At 44.4% G+C, this 17,808-nt stretch overlaps 1 protein-coding gene across 2 annotated transcripts in view; it reads right to left on the minus strand.

The window, feature by feature from the left end:
- Positions 1 to 1,987: 1,987 nt before the first annotated feature.
- Positions 1,988 to 17,808, minus strand: part of MAP1B (microtubule associated protein 1B) — a 94,825-nt gene continuing 79,004 nt past the window's right edge. For both annotated transcript variants that reach the window (XM_032848781.1, XM_032848783.1), the window contains 3 exons: positions 11,169 to 17,679; positions 7,681 to 7,919; positions 1,988 to 6,450 (listed from right to left, as the gene is read on the minus strand). In XM_032848781.1, coding sequence (XP_032704672.1) covers positions 6,295 to 6,450; positions 7,681 to 7,919; positions 11,169 to 17,679 — 6,906 coding nt within the window. In that variant the 3' untranslated portion in view covers positions 1,988 to 6,294. The remainder of the gene's footprint in view (positions 6,451 to 7,680; positions 7,920 to 11,168; positions 17,680 to 17,808) is intronic.

The raw sequence follows: 17,808 nt of genomic DNA on the forward strand, positions 1-17,808 counted from the left end.
CCTATTTTTTGTGGCGAGATCACCCCATGAAGCAGTCCTTATTATGTTGCTCCATCATCTGTGAAAACATTGCCAGTGACACCCCCAGAATTACCCAGAAGAACTGCTCGTCTTCAAAGAACTGGGTGTGACCAAGAGTCAATCTGCATGTATGACTCCAGTGAATTTTCAAGATGCACAGTATAAAATCAAAGAAGAAATGGTGATCTGGGATTATGAAAGAGACCGAGAATTCACCAGTGAGGAGTTTGTCAAAAGATCATTATAGGGACACAGAGAAGCATTTAGAATTAGCAATACAAGTATAAAGAGAGAGAAGGTAGAGTCAGTACTGTAGCAGACCTTTGTTGATATACCTGGAAGACAGGAAAAAAGAAACTGAAGAACGCCACCTCTGGTGTCTAGGAAAGGACCAGCTGGAAGGGCATTAACTCCCTCCCCATCTCTGCTGTGCCTGGGTCTGGAGGGAGTAGGATAGGAACTCATGGAGAGGTTTGGCTAGGGTGAACAACTGGCAGGGCTTCCCCAGGACTGATGACCTCCTGAGAGTCAAAGCCAGGGCCATGCTGGGCGATGCCGATGGGCCCGCACCCTCGGTTCCGGCCAGAAAGACGTGCTGGAACAGAGTAGTGTGACAGTGGGATAAAAGATAACTTACTTTAGTGTGATAGATGTAATTAAAATCTCTTGTGGTGATTTCCCACCCTGAGTATTCACATGCTTAACCCTTTGATTTCTGGAGGCATTTCCAATTCCTTCTGCCAAGCAGCAACTTCTAACAGGACCAGTCCGTGAAGCCCCATGGTTTTGGAGGCACAAGATAAGGTAAAAGGAGTGTATGTAACAAAGAGACATCCTTATGACTTATGACAGGCTGCAGTAACCTGAGGCCAAAGGATCATCTCTGGAGACAGACTGGGCCAGGTCCTGGAAGTCTCTGTTGAGCCCTCTGTGGGCATATTGTTGTGGCCGTGTGGAGGGAATCAAGATGCCAGGGCCTTGCACTGTATGCTTGCCATTCTGAGCTGAGTGGGTCCCCCAGGGTAACTGCTCCTGCTCTTTGGTGTGATCTGTCGCCTCTGCCTGGAGTCTGCATTCTGCAAACCTTCCCCCATACACACATACTGCAGGTCTCCGCTTAGACATCACTTTGGGTGCTTTTCCTAGGTCACCAAAGCTCACCGTTGAATTTTGGGAGCCCCTGTCACCCCAGTCACTTTAGGGCAGCCCTTTGTTTTGTTTGCCTTTATAAATTCCCACAGTATTACCCACTGCTGGGTATAGAGTGAACGTACAAGAATCACTTAAATGACTAAGAGAAATTCCTTCCTTTTTTCAGATACTCTTTGTTATTTATAACCACTTTTCCTGAACAGCTTTTCGTTCTTGGGTGTCAAAGCCACGGGGTATTATGTTAGTTATATAAGCTTATTTTGTAACTGAGTAAGAAACCAAGTGGGAGATATGCTATTAGATGTAATTCCTGAACATGATGGCTTTGTAGAGCCTCAGATTGGGAGGGATCACCCAGTCTGACCATCTTGTCAAATCCTCTCATTTTACAGGTAAGTAAAGGAACTTCAGATGGATAAAGTGACTGAGGTCAGCCAGCCAGCTGACTGTGGCACAGCTAGGATTAAAACCTGTTTTTGCTTTCTATAAGAAACCCTCCCAGTATCCTCCCGCATCTACATCGGTCTACTTATTTGTTCTTTTTAAGCAATAATGATAATTATCTGTTTCCTTCACCTCCCAGTTTCTGTCCTTAGACACCAGCATGCTCCCAGGGTGGGTTAGAAAAAATAACGATGTAGCAGTTACCCAAATAGTACAACACCCTCTCTGCAGTTTGCCAAAAGCCAGGGAGCCACTGAAAAGAACACAGTCAGCCCTCAGGAGTGAATGTGTTCCCCCACTATGGGTGGCAAGTCCCAGCTCCCGATGAGCCCAACCCCGCACACAAGACAAACAGCACAGCACACACATGAACTTTTGCCACTTTTGTATTTTATTGTGGAACTGAGTTTTTTTTTTTCTTTTACATCAAATATCCTCAATGGAAGAGGGGATATTGCACACAAATATCATAAAAGCACTACATATTACTTTCACTGAAAACTAATTTTCTACATTAGATATGACTGGATAGGATAGAAGTGATGCAGGATTATAAGACATAATACCATACACAGCTGCAGACTGACACAAACACCATTCAGAACAAGAGAGAGGAGTGGAGGTGCTTCTCCGCCGGGCTCAAGACCACTTCCTTCCAGGGCCGGAAAGAGAAGGCTGCATGCAGCGCAGGTACGCACGATTCAGGACGGCTGCATGGTGTTCTCAAAGGGGCAGCCCGGTCTTGATGCCTCATCATGATGGCTCCTGTTTGGGGAGCTCCAAACGAGTGCAGAGAAGCTATTTATTTTTTTTCCTTCCTTTTCAGTTTTTGATGCTGCCTTTTAAATGAGTAAAAAGTCAGATTTCTTTTTAATAGTCAATAGTTTTAATACCAGGTGAATAACCTAATTGCTTTCAAAGAAATGCTCATCCCTAGGCTGCTTTTGGTGTGTTGTTCAGTTGGTTAGAAGATAAAAGCTTACAGTTCCTTTCAAATGGAAACAAATCTTTTCTTCTAAATCTGACGCACAAAAAAAAAAAAGTTATTAATCTAACTCACAATATCATTACCGAGCAAGAACCTCCTGTGACAGGTGACTAAAGAGAGGCAAGAAAAGCAATTTCAGAATTGTAGAGCAGCTCCTGAGAGCTGAAATTTGGTAATAGAAAATGGAAGGTGGTAGAATTCTCATTAGCAAATGACTGAATCTTATTAAATGAGTATTGAAAAGCTCCTAAACTGCATAAGCTATTGGAGACACTTAAAACATTCATATACACTGGGGAAACCATTCACTAGGATATGTAAGGTTTAAAAAAAAATTTTTTTTTTGAACTCCATGGAAAATGGCATTGGGGGGGGAAGGGGTCAGTCATTGTATCCAGTCCCACCACAAGACTGAGAAAGCATGCATGGGGTTGGGTTTTGAGAAAGGGGTTAGAATTGGTTAAAATTGAAAGTGGAGGATCATCTCTAACATTTAGTCTCTGTAGAATTTTGCTTAAGAATACTACCAAAAGTTCATGATCATGAGTGCCCTCTCGATGGAGTCTCATCATTTAAACAGAGTGTAAATTCCTTTCACTCAAATATTCAATCTGTACAATTGGATTAAGTAATCAGTATGAATAAAGCTCCTAGAAGTCTGTGTCAATCTTTAGCCCTCACCATGAATGTACATGGTACATTGTGATGGCTGTTACTAAACTAATTGTGTACTTATGGAACTAGCAAAATTAGGTTAGTCACACAGGTAGGAAAGGTGTCTGGAAGGACAGGAGCAACCTGCAATGCTGACTCTCCTGGTATACTCAAGCTCTGTGGTCATCGCTGAGAACAATGGATGGAAAATGTATAGTTGGTTTCATAGGAAAAAGAGCCAGCTGACCAGTGACAGCTTTTGTATATTTTCCCCATTAAATCCATAACAAAAAAGAAGAAAAATAAAGGAGTAGGATAGAATGGTTACAATTGAAGATTGGCTATAATTCTCCAAAACGTTTGTATTTTTTTAAAAAACAAAATAATGCACATGTTAAATAAACTTAATTTGGAAAACTGGAAAATAATTCCATCTTCTGTCAAAGAAAAATCAAGCAGAGGTCTGGATTTGGCAAGAAGGCTGGAAATCAGTTTCTCTTCCCATGTATTACGTGGACCTAACCAACTCAACTAATCAGTAAATAATCACCATGAGTATCTTAGGTTGTCTCATAAAATAAGTTTGAAGTAGGTAAGTTTATACTCAGTAAAATCCATTTTGTCACAACGAGTTTCCGTTTTGTGTAAATTTTTTGTACCCTTTATCAATGTGTCGTTCTTAAGGACTCTAAAGAAATGGGGTAATAAATAAAAGCTGCATTTCTAGAGAAGCCTAAAAAAAATAGAATATTAATTAAAAAAAAATTAAAACATTTGAAAAATGTAATTCACAGCATTAAGTAGACTGCATAGGTCCTCTGTGAAGGGACCTGAAGAAGCATTGTTTAAACCCTCATAGTACTTAGCAGTGCAAAACATACACTTATCAGACAAAAATCAACTAAAATGTTAATTTTGAAATAAATAACTAACATAGAAAATAAAATGAGGTCATTGTTCACTACTCCGTAGATCTTAAGAGTCTGCAGGAAACACAACATGACAGAGCACAGCACAGTTGTCACTGAGAAGTTTGCCACATCTGAACACTGGGTGCATTGATCTGCAACTTGAAACTTGACATCAGTTTAAATCATCATCTGGCTTCCAGGTTCATCATAGTTCAGTGACGACAATGATGGAAATAATCTCTGAACTCTACGTGATGAATCGTCGGAGACGGGAATTCGTTTGCTTTCAGTGAATTATTTCTTCTGCTTTTTTTCCAGAAAAGAAAATCCCAAAGCAAATTTTTTGCCAGGGTTCTTTGAACTTGTCTTGGCTCTTTTACCTTATGGTTAAAGGTCTCGAAAGAAGGATGTAGAATACCACAGGGTGATATACTTGCAAAGGCCTGGAAAAGTAGCCTACCGTGCCATTCTCCCCCACTCTCAAATAACGCGTACTCAGATTTTTATGTTAGGGGTATCAAGGGGTGGGAGGTATCACTATTCCTGGTAGTTATGGGTTTTAATAAATACTATTACTGCACTATCAGACTTCAACCTCACCAGAACTGCAAGAAACATTGTTTTGTCTTATGAAAGACTTAAAAAAAAAAAAAAAGACTGTCACTTGAAATTTTCTTTGCATTTTCCTGTAAATGAAAACATTTGTTAAAAATTTCATCTATGAAAAGTTCTCACATATCTATGAAAAAAAACTTCTGTACACTTGATCCCATAATTATGCTGAAAGTAATGGAAAATTAAAAAAAAAAAAAAGCCAATGTAAGACAAAGGAAGGTAAATACTGTACACTTGCCGAGAACCTTTTCCACCGTTAAGATTCACTGTGTTCCCAGTCCTGATCATAGAAGCCATTTCGATCTTGGAACTTGCAGTAGTTAAAGAAGCTATGAAAGGCTCAACTTGTTTGGCTGAGGGGCTACAGGTGCACTGAGGTGGTATTCAACACACATGACTCAGCATCAAACCGCTGCACCCATCAGATCAGCTTCTAGGACCCCCACACGCGCACACACTTGCTCCTTTAACTGGAGTATCTATAATCCTACGTGGATGTTTTATAAACTTGCGGTCTCACATTAAAAAATAAGTGCATCAAGTATCTTTGTACATTCAAGTCACTTTCTAAGGCAAATTGTCTACCGTGTGTACTCCCAACCGCTTTGGTATTTGCTTGTTAACTGGGGTGGACTTGGGTGTTTCCGCATGCAGGTGAAGTGACTCCGAGTGGACTAACTGGGTGGACAAATGCTGGGAGCATGCCTTAGATCAATCTACTCGTGTGTCGGAAGAGTCTGAGAGTTCGGAATGGGGTTCAAACCACTCGCGCATCCAGTCTGCGCTCACTACATCATGTCAGTGTGCAGCCTTCAAACTGAAGGAGCTTAATTAAGGCGTGAAAATCTCACATGCCCTCATAACAAGTTTTGTTCTTTTTGTTTCCTTCCAGCTAACTTGTTTCAGAAAATGAAGACCTTTTTGATGACTCAGACTGACACAAGTTGAGAACTTTGCCTATGTAGACTATAGAATAGACTGCCTGCGAAAATGCAGCTCTAAGTGCTGGTTATTTTCTCCTCCTTACCCCACCTTGCTCTGTCTCTTTCTCTCTGGGTATCTCACCAGCACACTCTACCATTACCTCTCCTTCTCTTGCATTCTTTTCCTTTCTCATTCTCTCTCTCCTGTGTTCTCTCTCATTGTGCGCGCGCGCTCTCTCTCTCTCTTTCTCTCTCTCTCTCTCTCTTTCTAAGACAAATGCCTCTACCTAGCAGAAGTCAGTTGGGTTTGCTAGTGCATGGTTTCCAAATGTTCAGCAGAGATGAACTGGGGTAGGTAATTTTGCAGTAACTTGAACCCTACTGTGGGAATACTGTTACTTCCCTTAGCAATCAGCAAAAACTAAGAAATATTAGTGACTTGCATCACCATGACACAGTATAGCATTTGGCAGGTAACAGTTCAGTGACCTATTTAGATGAATTGACTTTTTTAGAAAAGGTGGTTTCAAATTGAAGAATTTCTGGAAACAAAGTTCAAATCCTGTGGTGTGGCTGGCCTTGGTTTTTACAGTTCAATCTTGCATGCAGGGAAGGATTCATCTTGCATAACCACTGTGCTGCTGCTTGCTAAAACCATGATGTTGAGGTCTTGTTGTTTCTCATGGGTCTCTTGGTACCATTCCCTCATCACTTCTGAGTCGTGAGTAGGGATCAGGGTTACCTGCAGGGAGACAGAAAATAGCTGGTTAAGGGCAGAGCTAGAAATCAGACGAAAAAAATAGAACAATAATAAGGTATGAATCAGACCATTAAAAGAAGGGGAAAGAGAGGAAAATTTTCTGTTTTGTTTTTTTTTTTTCTCAAGAAATACAAAGGACTTTTCAACTTACATTTTCCAGGAATCAAAATGAAGCTGCAAAAAATTTAAGTTTTCCTGAGAGAGTTGAAGACTGGAACCAAAAGCGGCTCATGGACCAGTCAATTAGTTCATCTATATTCACCATCGGGTTTTCAAATATTTAGTGTTAATAGAAGAAGGGCTTCGGGTAAGGTGGGATTGCTTGTATTTCCTTTCACACACCTGGGCAATTTTGCATGAAAGATACTGCGTATTTAATTCAAGGAACTTTAGTTATCACTGCCGCTTAATTGTGTGTAACTAATATTTCGTCCTGGGACCAAAGATTTGTTATCTTTGTGTGTGTGGCTGGGATGGTAGAGTGAGTGGCTGGCTGACTGGCTGGGTGGGCACTGGTTTGAATGGTAAAAATTCCATCTAATATTCATTAGGAAACCACTGGGTGTTTCTCATGAAATTTAATATGATTAGCAAATAATTCTATTTAATATTATGCAAACATAGTTTATTAAGTGACTCTGCAAAACCACTGGTAAAACTGAGATAAGCAAAGATCACAGCCAAAATAAGAGAGGTGGTTCATAGCCAGTTACGATGTTTGTGAGCTGGAAGGGTCCTGTTGGGGACCATTTTCTGTAGTGCTCCTTCTGTGGGATTTCACCTGGACAGGTGATTTTCCAAATGGCCACATTCATAGCTTTGGTCTATTTGTGAAACACAAAGGAGTAAAGACAATTTTAGTAGCTCTCACATGGAAATACCATTTTGATTCATACACAAATATTCTTGGTATATTAGGGGGAAGATAAAGTAATCTTGGGCCCATTTTGTAGACAAGTGAATTATGCATTAGGATGATAAAGTAGCTCTCTTCCCAGACCATGGTTCGCACCACTATGTGCCAAGAATAATATTCTAGACTATCTTCCATGTGTGAAATCCACTTTGTCCTCCAGAGGTTTCATGTGTGAGACCCCCACGGGGTACCTTGTGCGATCCACAATCATAGTGGTGCCTCTTTAAACACAGTTCCTTCCCTCCACCTCTGGACACAGCTCCAGTGCCATGCAGACACTGTCCTGGGGCTCTTACCTGCATGTTGCTGCCCCACTGGGCTTTCCCTTCCAACAAGGCATCCAGGACAGCCCGGCTGGGCTCCTCGGCAGCAGGGTCATTCCCACTCACCACGTAGTAGGATGACCTCACTCTCTTGAAAAATTCGACATCCACATTCTTACTATTGCTGTGATTGGGAATGTAGCACAGGTCCAAATACACAGGGGGGCCTGGAGGCACAGCTGAAGGCTTGGAAGGCTTGGTGGTTCCTGGTCCTTTAGTAAATAAGCAAAGAGAAAAGCCTGGGTCACAAAAATGCGAAGAAACCCACTGGTCTGGTACTCTCTTCCTACTCATCCCCAGGAAAGTCCTGCTGGATATGCAAAGGGGGCATTTGGTTTGGGTGTTTCTTTCTCTCGTAAAGGGCAGCTGGAGAAAGCATAACATGGTTGTTTATCATCTCAACAGGAAAAGCGAAGGATGGGATGGTTTTCCTTTGTGGACAGCCCATTAGAAAGGAAGAAGACTTCTAAGGCCTTCCCAAAAGACGGAACTAGAGAGTAATCCTCCTCCTAAAAGAGCTGCTAATGTGCATCCTAATTTGAAATGTGATCTAAGAAACCCATTTTGAAAGTTAAAAAGAGGCCTCTGCACTTGGCAAACCACAGTTAAGCAGTGTTAGCAATCCACGTTAGGATCTCATGTGGCAGAAGCTCTGCTCACAGCTGAAGACTGACTCAGTAAATGTTTCAGATTTTAACATCCTATGATCTCCAGGGCCCCCAGAACTCAGTCTTGTTCATAAACTGATGAAACCCTGCATTCTGTCCTCGCACAGTACTCTGAAAAGTGAGACCTCTCTCCCTCAGCAAAGCTGGCTACCAAACTTTGACAAGAAGAAGGTTCAGAGGGGCGCCTGGGTGGCTCAGTGGGTTAAAGCCTCTGCCTTCGGCTGGCTCATGGTCTCAGGGTCCTGCGATTGAGTCCCACATGGGGCTCTCTGCTCAGCGGGGAGCCTGCTTCCCCATCTCTCTCTGCCTGCCTCTCTGCCTACTTGTGATCTCTGTCTGTCAAATAAATAAATAAAATCTTAAAAAAAAAAAAAAAAAGAAGAAGGTTCAGAAACATGGCTTTCTCTAGCCAGTTGAGACCTACCAGACTGGGGAAAGGGGCATCTGGCTGCCAGCACTCCCAGTCTAAATTATAAAGCTGACAAGGTCAAGATTCAGATGAACCCAAAACTTCCCTGGCACCTTGTCTGATGAGATGACTTCCTGACTTGTTCTGGCTAGAAGGTGTCAACTTTTTGGAACAGTCACAGAACTGGCATTCTAAGGCAGTGGTCCTTCAGCCTAGCTGTATAACTAGCATCACCTAGTAAGCCTAATACTCTGGGCCAGGCCTTCCACACCCCAGAGTCTGGCTTTACTGGGCCGGGACAGAGCTTGGGCACCACCACGTTTTTTTTGTTGTTGGTGGTGGGTTTTTTTTTGTTTTTTTTTTTTTGGGTGCAAAATGGTGGTTTATTGAAGCATGGGGACAGGACCCGTGGGCAAGAAGAGCTGCTGCCGTGTTTTAAAAGCATCCCAGATACATGTTAACGCGCAGCTGGATCCTATATACTTAATCCTCTTTCCTTTTTCCATAGGAGAGTTAAAGACTATCACCCCAGAGTCAAACCACCAGTTGTCCGGTTTTACTTTCAGAAGGATGGGGGGAGTGATGAGAATCAGCCAAACTGATATTTGGGGAAACTAACTCATTTTAATGAATAAACAGCCAATTTAATGAATCTGAGCTAAAAGGCCTCATAACGTCCATTTTCGGGCCTACCAAAGCATTCTGACTGATAGCAGAAGTTCATGAACTACGGTTCTAACAATTAAAAATGTCCTCAGTTTTCCCCTGTGAGCTAAATCACCACCATCAATGCCAAATGAATGTTGCTCACAGAAGCACAAACTGAGACAACTGACAACAGTCGACCAAGGTTTGTTGTAAAAATCAATCAATAACGCAGTTGTGTTGTAGAAATCTACTGGAAAAGCACCTTCAAAGTAAATTCAAATGAACTCCTCTTTATCACTTGGCCTTAAGAATACCTCTTTAAATGACACACAAAAAAATGTTTTTAAAACCCCGTTGTGTGGGCTAGAGTGGCTATATCTGGCAAGTTTGGTAGCCAGTTTCAGTCAGTTTTTAATTTGTCTGGAAGGATTTCATGTTTTCTCCCAAGTGCAGGCCAGTTGCCAACTCTTTCAAACCAAGAGGTTAATTATCTGGTGGTTTTCCACTACTTCTAAGCATGAGCAAATCCAGTCTGTTGGCTGCATGCATGTACAAAGAGGAAACGTGATGAGAACTCGGGCTTGAAATTGACCCTCCCGGCTGCTCAAAGTAAAGCTTTGCAGCTATGAGTGATGCTTCCTAACATGCACGGAATTTAAGCGTCCCAGGGGTCAGCTATCAGGTTTTTCCCTTAATAAATGAGGAAATGTTATTTAAATTATTTTTTGCTTTACACATTTGGGTCAATGTATATTACTTTGTGAACTGGGGTTTGAAATCGCTGAGTAACTACTTAAAACAAATAAAATGTATTAATGCAAATCCCTATGATTGGTTTGAAGCAAAGAAATGAAGCTGGGCCATCAGAGAGACCTGCTCATCAAAAACCCAGGTCACTGCTGAGAACTTGATGAATAAGGGAATTGGGATCAAAACAGAAATGATCAGAAGTCAGAGATATCTCCTACCAACTGAATTTCAAACTGGTATAGAATCCTGACTCTGTTGGTGAGACCGTGGCCTAAGAGGGGGATAAGAAGAGCTTTGATGTTTTTCTCTCAATTTGTACTGTGTACTGGCAATTGAAATTATGACATTCATTGGCCAGTAAGAAAACAAATAAGAGTACTACCTTTAATGTGCATGTCGCCCTAGACTGGCGATTTTTTTTTTAATGTAAAAATTTTCTAATTTTTAATTTTTAAGTGTCATAACTTTACATTTAAAAATGTGATAATTTTACTTTAAAAATTTTTTTCATAAAAAAAAACAATCTAAATCTTGGGCCTACACTGGCCATGCTAGGCTTGGCTTGGCTTGGCACTCCAGGTCTCCCTAAGCCTTGGGGAGGTCCTGGCCTGTGTCACCTTCACTTAATTCTAAGGCCCGTGTGGCTGAAGTCAATGCCAACACAGTCTCCCCGGGGAGCCTGAAACACATATCCCTGGTTCTGATGACTCAGAACAAGGCTGTGGTTGCTCTGTTGCAGAATGGAACAAAGCCAGGAAATCACACCTGGTGAATCAGAGCCGCTCTGGGCACAGTGCCACACCACCCTCAAACCTATGGCCCCACGGGGCTGAGACCCACACCTTCTGGCAGAAAAGGCTAGTAGAGGGGAAAGGGACTGTTGTACTCTCTCATCTTCCTAGTACCAAGTCGCAGGGAAATTCAAAGGCTCCAGTCCAAGCGCAGCAGTCTTGGCCTGTATCAGGGTGCCGGCACCTTCCACCTACCTGCAGCTGCAGTCTTTACCGACTTGGATGTGGAGGCATTGGCGGCATTCTTGGTGTCCTTGTCTTTCTCTTCCCCACGTGCAGCTTTGACCTCAGGAGCGGTAGTGGTTTTTGTTGCTTTCTCCACAGATTCCTTCTTCTTAGGAGAAGCCACTCTAGACACCTTATCTGAGGATTCCTTCAAGCCCGCCGGTTTGGGTGAAGCTGCAGAGGGCTTCGACTTCCCGTCCCCCTTTTTGACAGGGGACGATGACTTGGTCTTTGTGCCTGGCTTTTTGGTTTTGGTCTTCTCTTTCATGTCTTTCTTCAGAGCTTTGCCCAGGTTCTGCTCGATGGCCAAGGCCTCCGGGTCCATCATGGACACATCAGGGTGGCGTGGAGAAGGGCTGCGGTCCTGCATGGGAGCTGGAGGTGGGTCCATGTGTCTGTATGTGACGGTTTTGTCTGTGGGGATGGTTTCTGATTCATCTTCGGAGTCGATATTTGCATCAGCTGTGATGGAAGGGCACTCTTCGGTCTCCGGAGGAACATCAGAATCCGTCTGGGAGGGAGCAGACTCGCTGACTGAGGTGGGAGGGGTTTCGTCACATTGTCGCCCCTGTGGCTTTCCTCCTGGAGGCGGTGGAGCTCCCCCTGCTTGGGTGAGGGGCTTCTCGGATTCTTCGGTTGGCTCTTCACTGGCAAACCACTCGAGAGGATTGGGATTAATGAAGGAGGGTGAGAGTTCCGTCTTGGGATGCTTGTATTCACAGGAGGACACAAGGCATAAATCAACATCCTGGCGAGCCTCTGAGGGGGACTTCTTTTCCGCAGTGTAGCACTGGTCTGAAGTCTCATAGGAATATGTAGAAGCTTGGGGCGTTCTGGTGATTTTCTCTGCAGTCTCATAACAGTACTTCGAAGCCTCAGGGGTTCGTGTAGCTGTTGTAGATGTCTCATAGGAGAAACTTCCAGACTCCGAGAAACTGGCAATTTTCTCAGTGGTCTCGTAAGAGTAGCTAGAATCCCCAAGTGTATGGCCACCATCTTCAGGGTCATCATAGCCATTGCTGATGTCATCCAAGAGCCTTCTAGACCTCTCAGTCTTTTCATAGCTGTAAGCACTCACTTCAGGGGTCCTCATCGTCTTCTCACTTGTCTCATAGCTGTACTCACCCTCTTCAGGGGTCCGGGTGGTCTTCTCAGCAATGTCATAGGCATAGCCACCATCTTCAGGAGTCTTGGTAGTTTTCTCAACGGTGTCATAGGAGTAGCTGCTGTCAGATGGGGATTTTGTGGTTCTCTCTGTCTTCTCATAGTAATAGCCACTCACATCTGGGGGCCGAGTGGTTTTCTCGTAAGACTCATAGTCGTAGCCTTCTCCATCTGGGGACCTGGTTGTTTTCTCGGGCTTTTGATAGGCATAGCTGAAGTCACCAGGCGTCTTCCCTCCACTGTCCTTCTCCACACCAGATGACGCCAAATCTCTGTTCAAGGCTAGCTGGTGTTGCATCGTATCAAATAACATCGAGGCACGGAAGCCATAGGGCTCTGCGGATGCTGCATCCATCGCTGGAGGAGAGGAAGTGTGGCAAACTGCTATGCTCTCTTTGACGGCAGAGGTAGAATCTGAAAAGCTAGGTGAATATAAAGGAGAGGACTCCCGTGGGGTGAGTGGCGAGATATCAGATTTTGGTGAGAGTTTCTCTCCTTCTAGACTTTGCACTTTTTCTGAGGTGAGTGAGGCATATAAGGATATATCTCTGGGAGGAGCAACATCAGATAGAGTGTCTTCTTGGAGAGGAGATGCTATCTGAGAGGGAGTATGTGCTGAAGAGGTGGATGGAGAGGCCTCAACCTGAGACACTGAGATAAGCTCAGAAAGATCATTATCTTGGGTGTAGGACGGCTCCTCCATTGGTGGTATCTTATGCGATAAACTAGAGTCCTGCATGTCCGAAGGACTGTAATCCACTTCAGTTGGCCCATTTTCAGTGATGTGAAGCATACTCGCACCCACCGTAGGGTGATCTGGAGACTGTCGGCTAAAGTCCATAGCAAGGGAATGCTCAGGGGATTCTTGGCCAAATTCAATAGACATTGAGGACTGTTCTGATCTGTGGTCTTGGACTGGTGTCCTGGATTTGGCTGTTTTAGGGGAGAAATCTGGTGGAGAAATTGACATTGGTCTTGGACATTCTTCTTTAGATGGAGACATTTCTGTTTCCTGGAAAGTAGTCGGCGTTTGCACCACAGACACTGAAAGGGAGTCATCCACTTCAGTGGAGTGTGGGGAGCCAACCTCAGCATGCAGAGAAGGAGACACATCATCTGTTGTTGGCTCTGGAAATGAGCTTGTAGCCACAGAAGCTGTGGATACTGAGGCCACACCCTCCATATGAGAGTATGTGTCTTCTGCTACACCCTCATCAACAGGAGTAGCTGACTTGTCTGAGACAGTGCCTTCAGAAATGGACATCTTAGTATCTTCCTTAAAAGATCCAAACTGACTGACATCTATTTGGGTAGGAGAAACATCTCCTCCTAACTTCCTTTCATCTAAAGCCAGTCCAGATTGAGAACTCATAGCTTCGACATCGTCAGTTTTCTTTTCTTGACCAAAGTCTTCCTTTATTGGTATAAAGTCTGTGCTTTTCCCTTCCTCTTTGTCTTGGAAAAGACCAGTAGAGGTTATGTCAGAAACTGGACTTAATTTGTCTGGAAAGCCTTGTTTTCCATTCTTTCCTTCAAAGGGGCTTTCAGCACCTCTACCAGCAGCCTTGTCGTCAGCACTTAGAAAACCTTCATATGCAGACTCGGATCCAATTAGGGGAGGGCTCCGTAAAGGAGACAAAACTTTTTCAATGGGAGATTCTGAGTCAGGCACAGGTTCATCCATGGGGCTTATGGAAGCCCTTTCATTCTCATCTTTGGCATCACTGAATTCAAAACTCACTGGAACCGCTGGTGGTTTTTCAGTTACTTCTGTGGGGAGCTGACTAGACTTCTCTTCCGTGGGAGACTGGTAGTAAGGCGTGTGGCCCGCGCTGCCAGTTACAGACTGAGAGGGAGACACCACTTCCAGGGTCTTATCCTCAGGACTAGCACAATGTTCTTCAACTACTTCTTGGGTCACCTCAGGAGACACTGGGGCTGCTTCTGCCTCTGCTGAGACTTGAATCTCATTGGGCGTCAAAGAAAAGTTCACACTGCGTTCACCCAGAGGGGTCTTTTCTATGGGTGAAGGAGGAGATGGGCTCAGGGATGGGCTCTTGGGTGGACTCAGTTTTTCATCGGAGACTGCTGGGATGGTTTCTTTGATCATCAGTGTGGCACTGGCCCTTAGGTCTTTCTCTTCCGAGCAGTACACATCACGCAGAGCAGATTTGCTAAATTTGTCTTCCTCCATGGACGACGGTGGTGAGATGGTGGAGGCTGACGCATTGTAGTCCTTCCCATCTGTGGCATCTGTTTTTGAGCCTTCAGATAATCCATTGAGTGTCGTAACAGCAGGTTTACTGTATTCCTGCGCATACAGTGCAGACTCGTATTTGGTGATGTTTACAAATTCTTGAGATGGGGACTCTGTCTCTTCGTTGTTGATCTCATCACTCATCACATCGCGAGGAGTAGACATCTCATCCATTGGGGTGGGCTCACTGGATATCTCAATGGTAGACTGCGTGTAGCCAGAGGTGGCAGTGAACTCTTCAGGCTGGTCTTCTCGATTCTCCTCATCAGAAGCAGTGGCCTCACTCTCTGAACCTCCAGGTAAAGTCTCATCATGAATTGAAGACGCAGGTTCTCGGGCAGGAGACTGGGCTCCTGGTTGCTTGATGGCTGTGGTAAGGAATCCATACTGATCCTCGACGCCGCCAGCCTCCGCAGCCTTGTCGACCACGGCCATCACGTAATCTTCAGCTTCTGCTTTTTCGGGCTCATATTCTTCCTCTCTGGCATCCTCGGCTCTGTCCTCTTCTTCACCCTCCTCCTCCGATTGTTCAGCTTCTCCTTTCTCCACCACCTCATTCATGTCTTCTTCTGCTCGGTCATCTCCACTGGCCAGAGACTCCCTCTTCTCCTTGATGTGCACATCTGCCTCAGCCTTGGCACTTTCCTCCTCCTCCAAGAGGCTGTGCTTGGAGGTGCTCACACACACATTTTCTTCAACGTCCTCTTCCGGCTCCTCGGCCTCCTCAGTTTCTGCCTTCTCTTCATAGTCTCCAGTCTCTGAGGATTCTTCAAAACCGGCTCCTTCGTCTTCATATTTTTCAATGTCGTCCACCCCCTGCTTCTCGACCGGCTCCAGCTCCTCCGGAGTTTGTTCACATTCACCCTCCCCTTCAGTGGTGGTGATTCCCTCATCGGGAGACTCAGCAGGGCCTTTGATGACTTCTGTCTCTTTCTGGATGACATAGGCTTCGACTGGCTCAGTTTCCTTCAGTTTCTCTTCATCTTCAATCAGCTCCAGCTGAGGCTTCATGTCTTTTGCTACATCGACCTCTTCGGCCTTTAGCTCTTCAAAGTCCTTGGTCAGATCCTCAGGGGATGACATAAGGGACCTCTCGGCCTCAAGTTCTTTGGCAGGGCCAGCGCCCGCTACACCAGCTGCTGCCGCTACAGCCGCAGCAGCAGCCACAGAGCCAATGGCTGCGGCCACAGCCTCTGATGTCTTGCCTTCCTTCTTAACGACTTTAATCTTCCCCTTCTCCTTTGGCTTCCCAGCAGCAACAGAATCTTTCTTAACCGCCTCTTCCTTCTTGGGTACTTTTGGTTTTAATGCGGCTGGTTTTTTGGCTTCAGATAGAGGAGTAGATGATTTCTTTGTGTCTTTAGGAAGTTTCTTAATTTCTTTTTTGGGTTCCTTTTCTTCCTTTTTAATTTCCTTCTTCTCATCCTTCTTCACCTCCTTCTTGGCTTCCTTCAGTGGGGTTTCTTTCTTAACCTCTTTCTTGGGTTCCTTTTTCTCTTCTTTCTTGATTTCTTTTTTCACTTCCTTTTTCACCTCTTCCTTTTTGGGTTTTTCCTCCTTCTTGATGGGTGTTTTGTCCTCCTTTTTAGCCACTTCTTTCTTAGGCTTTTCCTTCTCCTCTTTCTTTTCTTCAGATTTTGCCTTTGTTTCCTTTTTCACCGTCTTCTCCTTGGCAACTTTGGGTTTAACATCTGTGGTGGGCTTTTCAGCCACCTCAGCTTTCACCGGGGGCAGCTCTTCCTTGCTGGGGACCTCCTTTTCGGTCACTGGAGGTTTGGTCTCTGTTTTTATGGGCTTGTCTTTTTTCACAGTTACCTTTTCTTTGCTTTCAACTTTGGGTGCCTTTTCCACGTGATTAGCTTTTGTGACATCAGGGGTCTCTTCTTTCGACTCCTTTCGGACAGATTTGGTGGGAAGTGGTTTTGCAGCTGGCTTCAGGCTCTCTCGGCTGTCGGCTCTCTGTTTCAGTTTTACTTGTTTCACAGCTGGAGTCACCACCTGGCCAGTTAGGTCCTTCTGGGTGGCCAGTGGCTGTTTCAGAAAGTCTAAGTGTTTGAGCTTTTCCAGTCCTTCCAAGATATTGTACTGGGTGCTATTGCCGGGAAACAGGACCCGAATGATTTTCTCTGCAGGGTTTGCTGGATGCCACACAATCAAAGAGGAGACTGAAGTTAAGTAGGAAATTGGGATATCTATTTCTTGACCATTAGGCAGGATTAGTTCAGCCTTGTCTTTGTTAGTGCCAGTCCACTGTTGCATAAAATACTGCATTTCCTTGCTGCTCTTGACTGGGTTAAGGACGTACATCTCAAGTTTACCAACTCCCATTTTTTGGAAAAGAATGACAGGGTCAATGGTATTGCCTACGCTTCTAAAGAGAGGTTCTGGCTTCATGGACAATTTATTTAGGTACTGGAGAGTGAAGCAAGCTTCTTCTATGCTTCTCTTCATCTTGATGTTTGGCTCTGGATTTTTAAGATTTTCAGGGACATTGAGAAATACAACTCCTAAGTCAGGAGAGATGAGGTTTTTCATCCAGTCACTATTTGTGGTGGAGCCCTGAGACTGTTCTTCCTCGAGCTCTGCAATCTTCCGCTGCAGCATGCTGTTTATTCCAGGCAAATTGTCATCCCCAATGTGGGTGAGTAGGATGGAGTCCACTCGGTCCAAGTGTCGGATGAGCTTCCAGAAGCAGGATTTCCTTTCCGATCCTCCATTGATGAGCATATTGAATCCGTTCACGGCAAACAGGGCAGAGTCGCCCCTCCCTCCTGGAAAAATGTAACAACAAGGCTTGGAGAGCTTTAGGAATCCGCCTGATGTGGGAGGTTCCAGGATATCAAAGGGAGATGGGACTTCCACGGATTCTGAGAGATACTCGGTAAACTCGGAAAGTCCTTCCATTTCTGGCAATATAGAAGCTGAGTTGAGTTTAATATTAATGAAGTCTTGGAGATTGTGTCTGTCGAGATTGGAGTTCTTCCAGTCCCCTTCTTCAGGACAGAACAGTGTTAAGCTGGCTTTGTTGGCAGGATGGGTGGTACTCAGTAATTCCCCAATCTGGGAGTTAAAAAAATAATAATAATAAAGGAAGAAAGAAAAGGTTTAAATGACTGTCATCACTGATCCATCATCTCCATCCATTACTACGCATTACAGGATCGCATTACAGGATCACCGGGTACACAA

The sequence above is a fragment of the Lontra canadensis genome, unplaced genomic scaffold (assembly GCF_010015895.1).
Source record: "Lontra canadensis isolate GAN:19392208 unplaced genomic scaffold, GSC_riverotter_1.0 scaffold4, whole genome shotgun sequence".
In the NCBI taxonomy this organism is placed as follows: Eukaryota; Metazoa; Chordata; class Mammalia; order Carnivora; family Mustelidae; genus Lontra; species Lontra canadensis.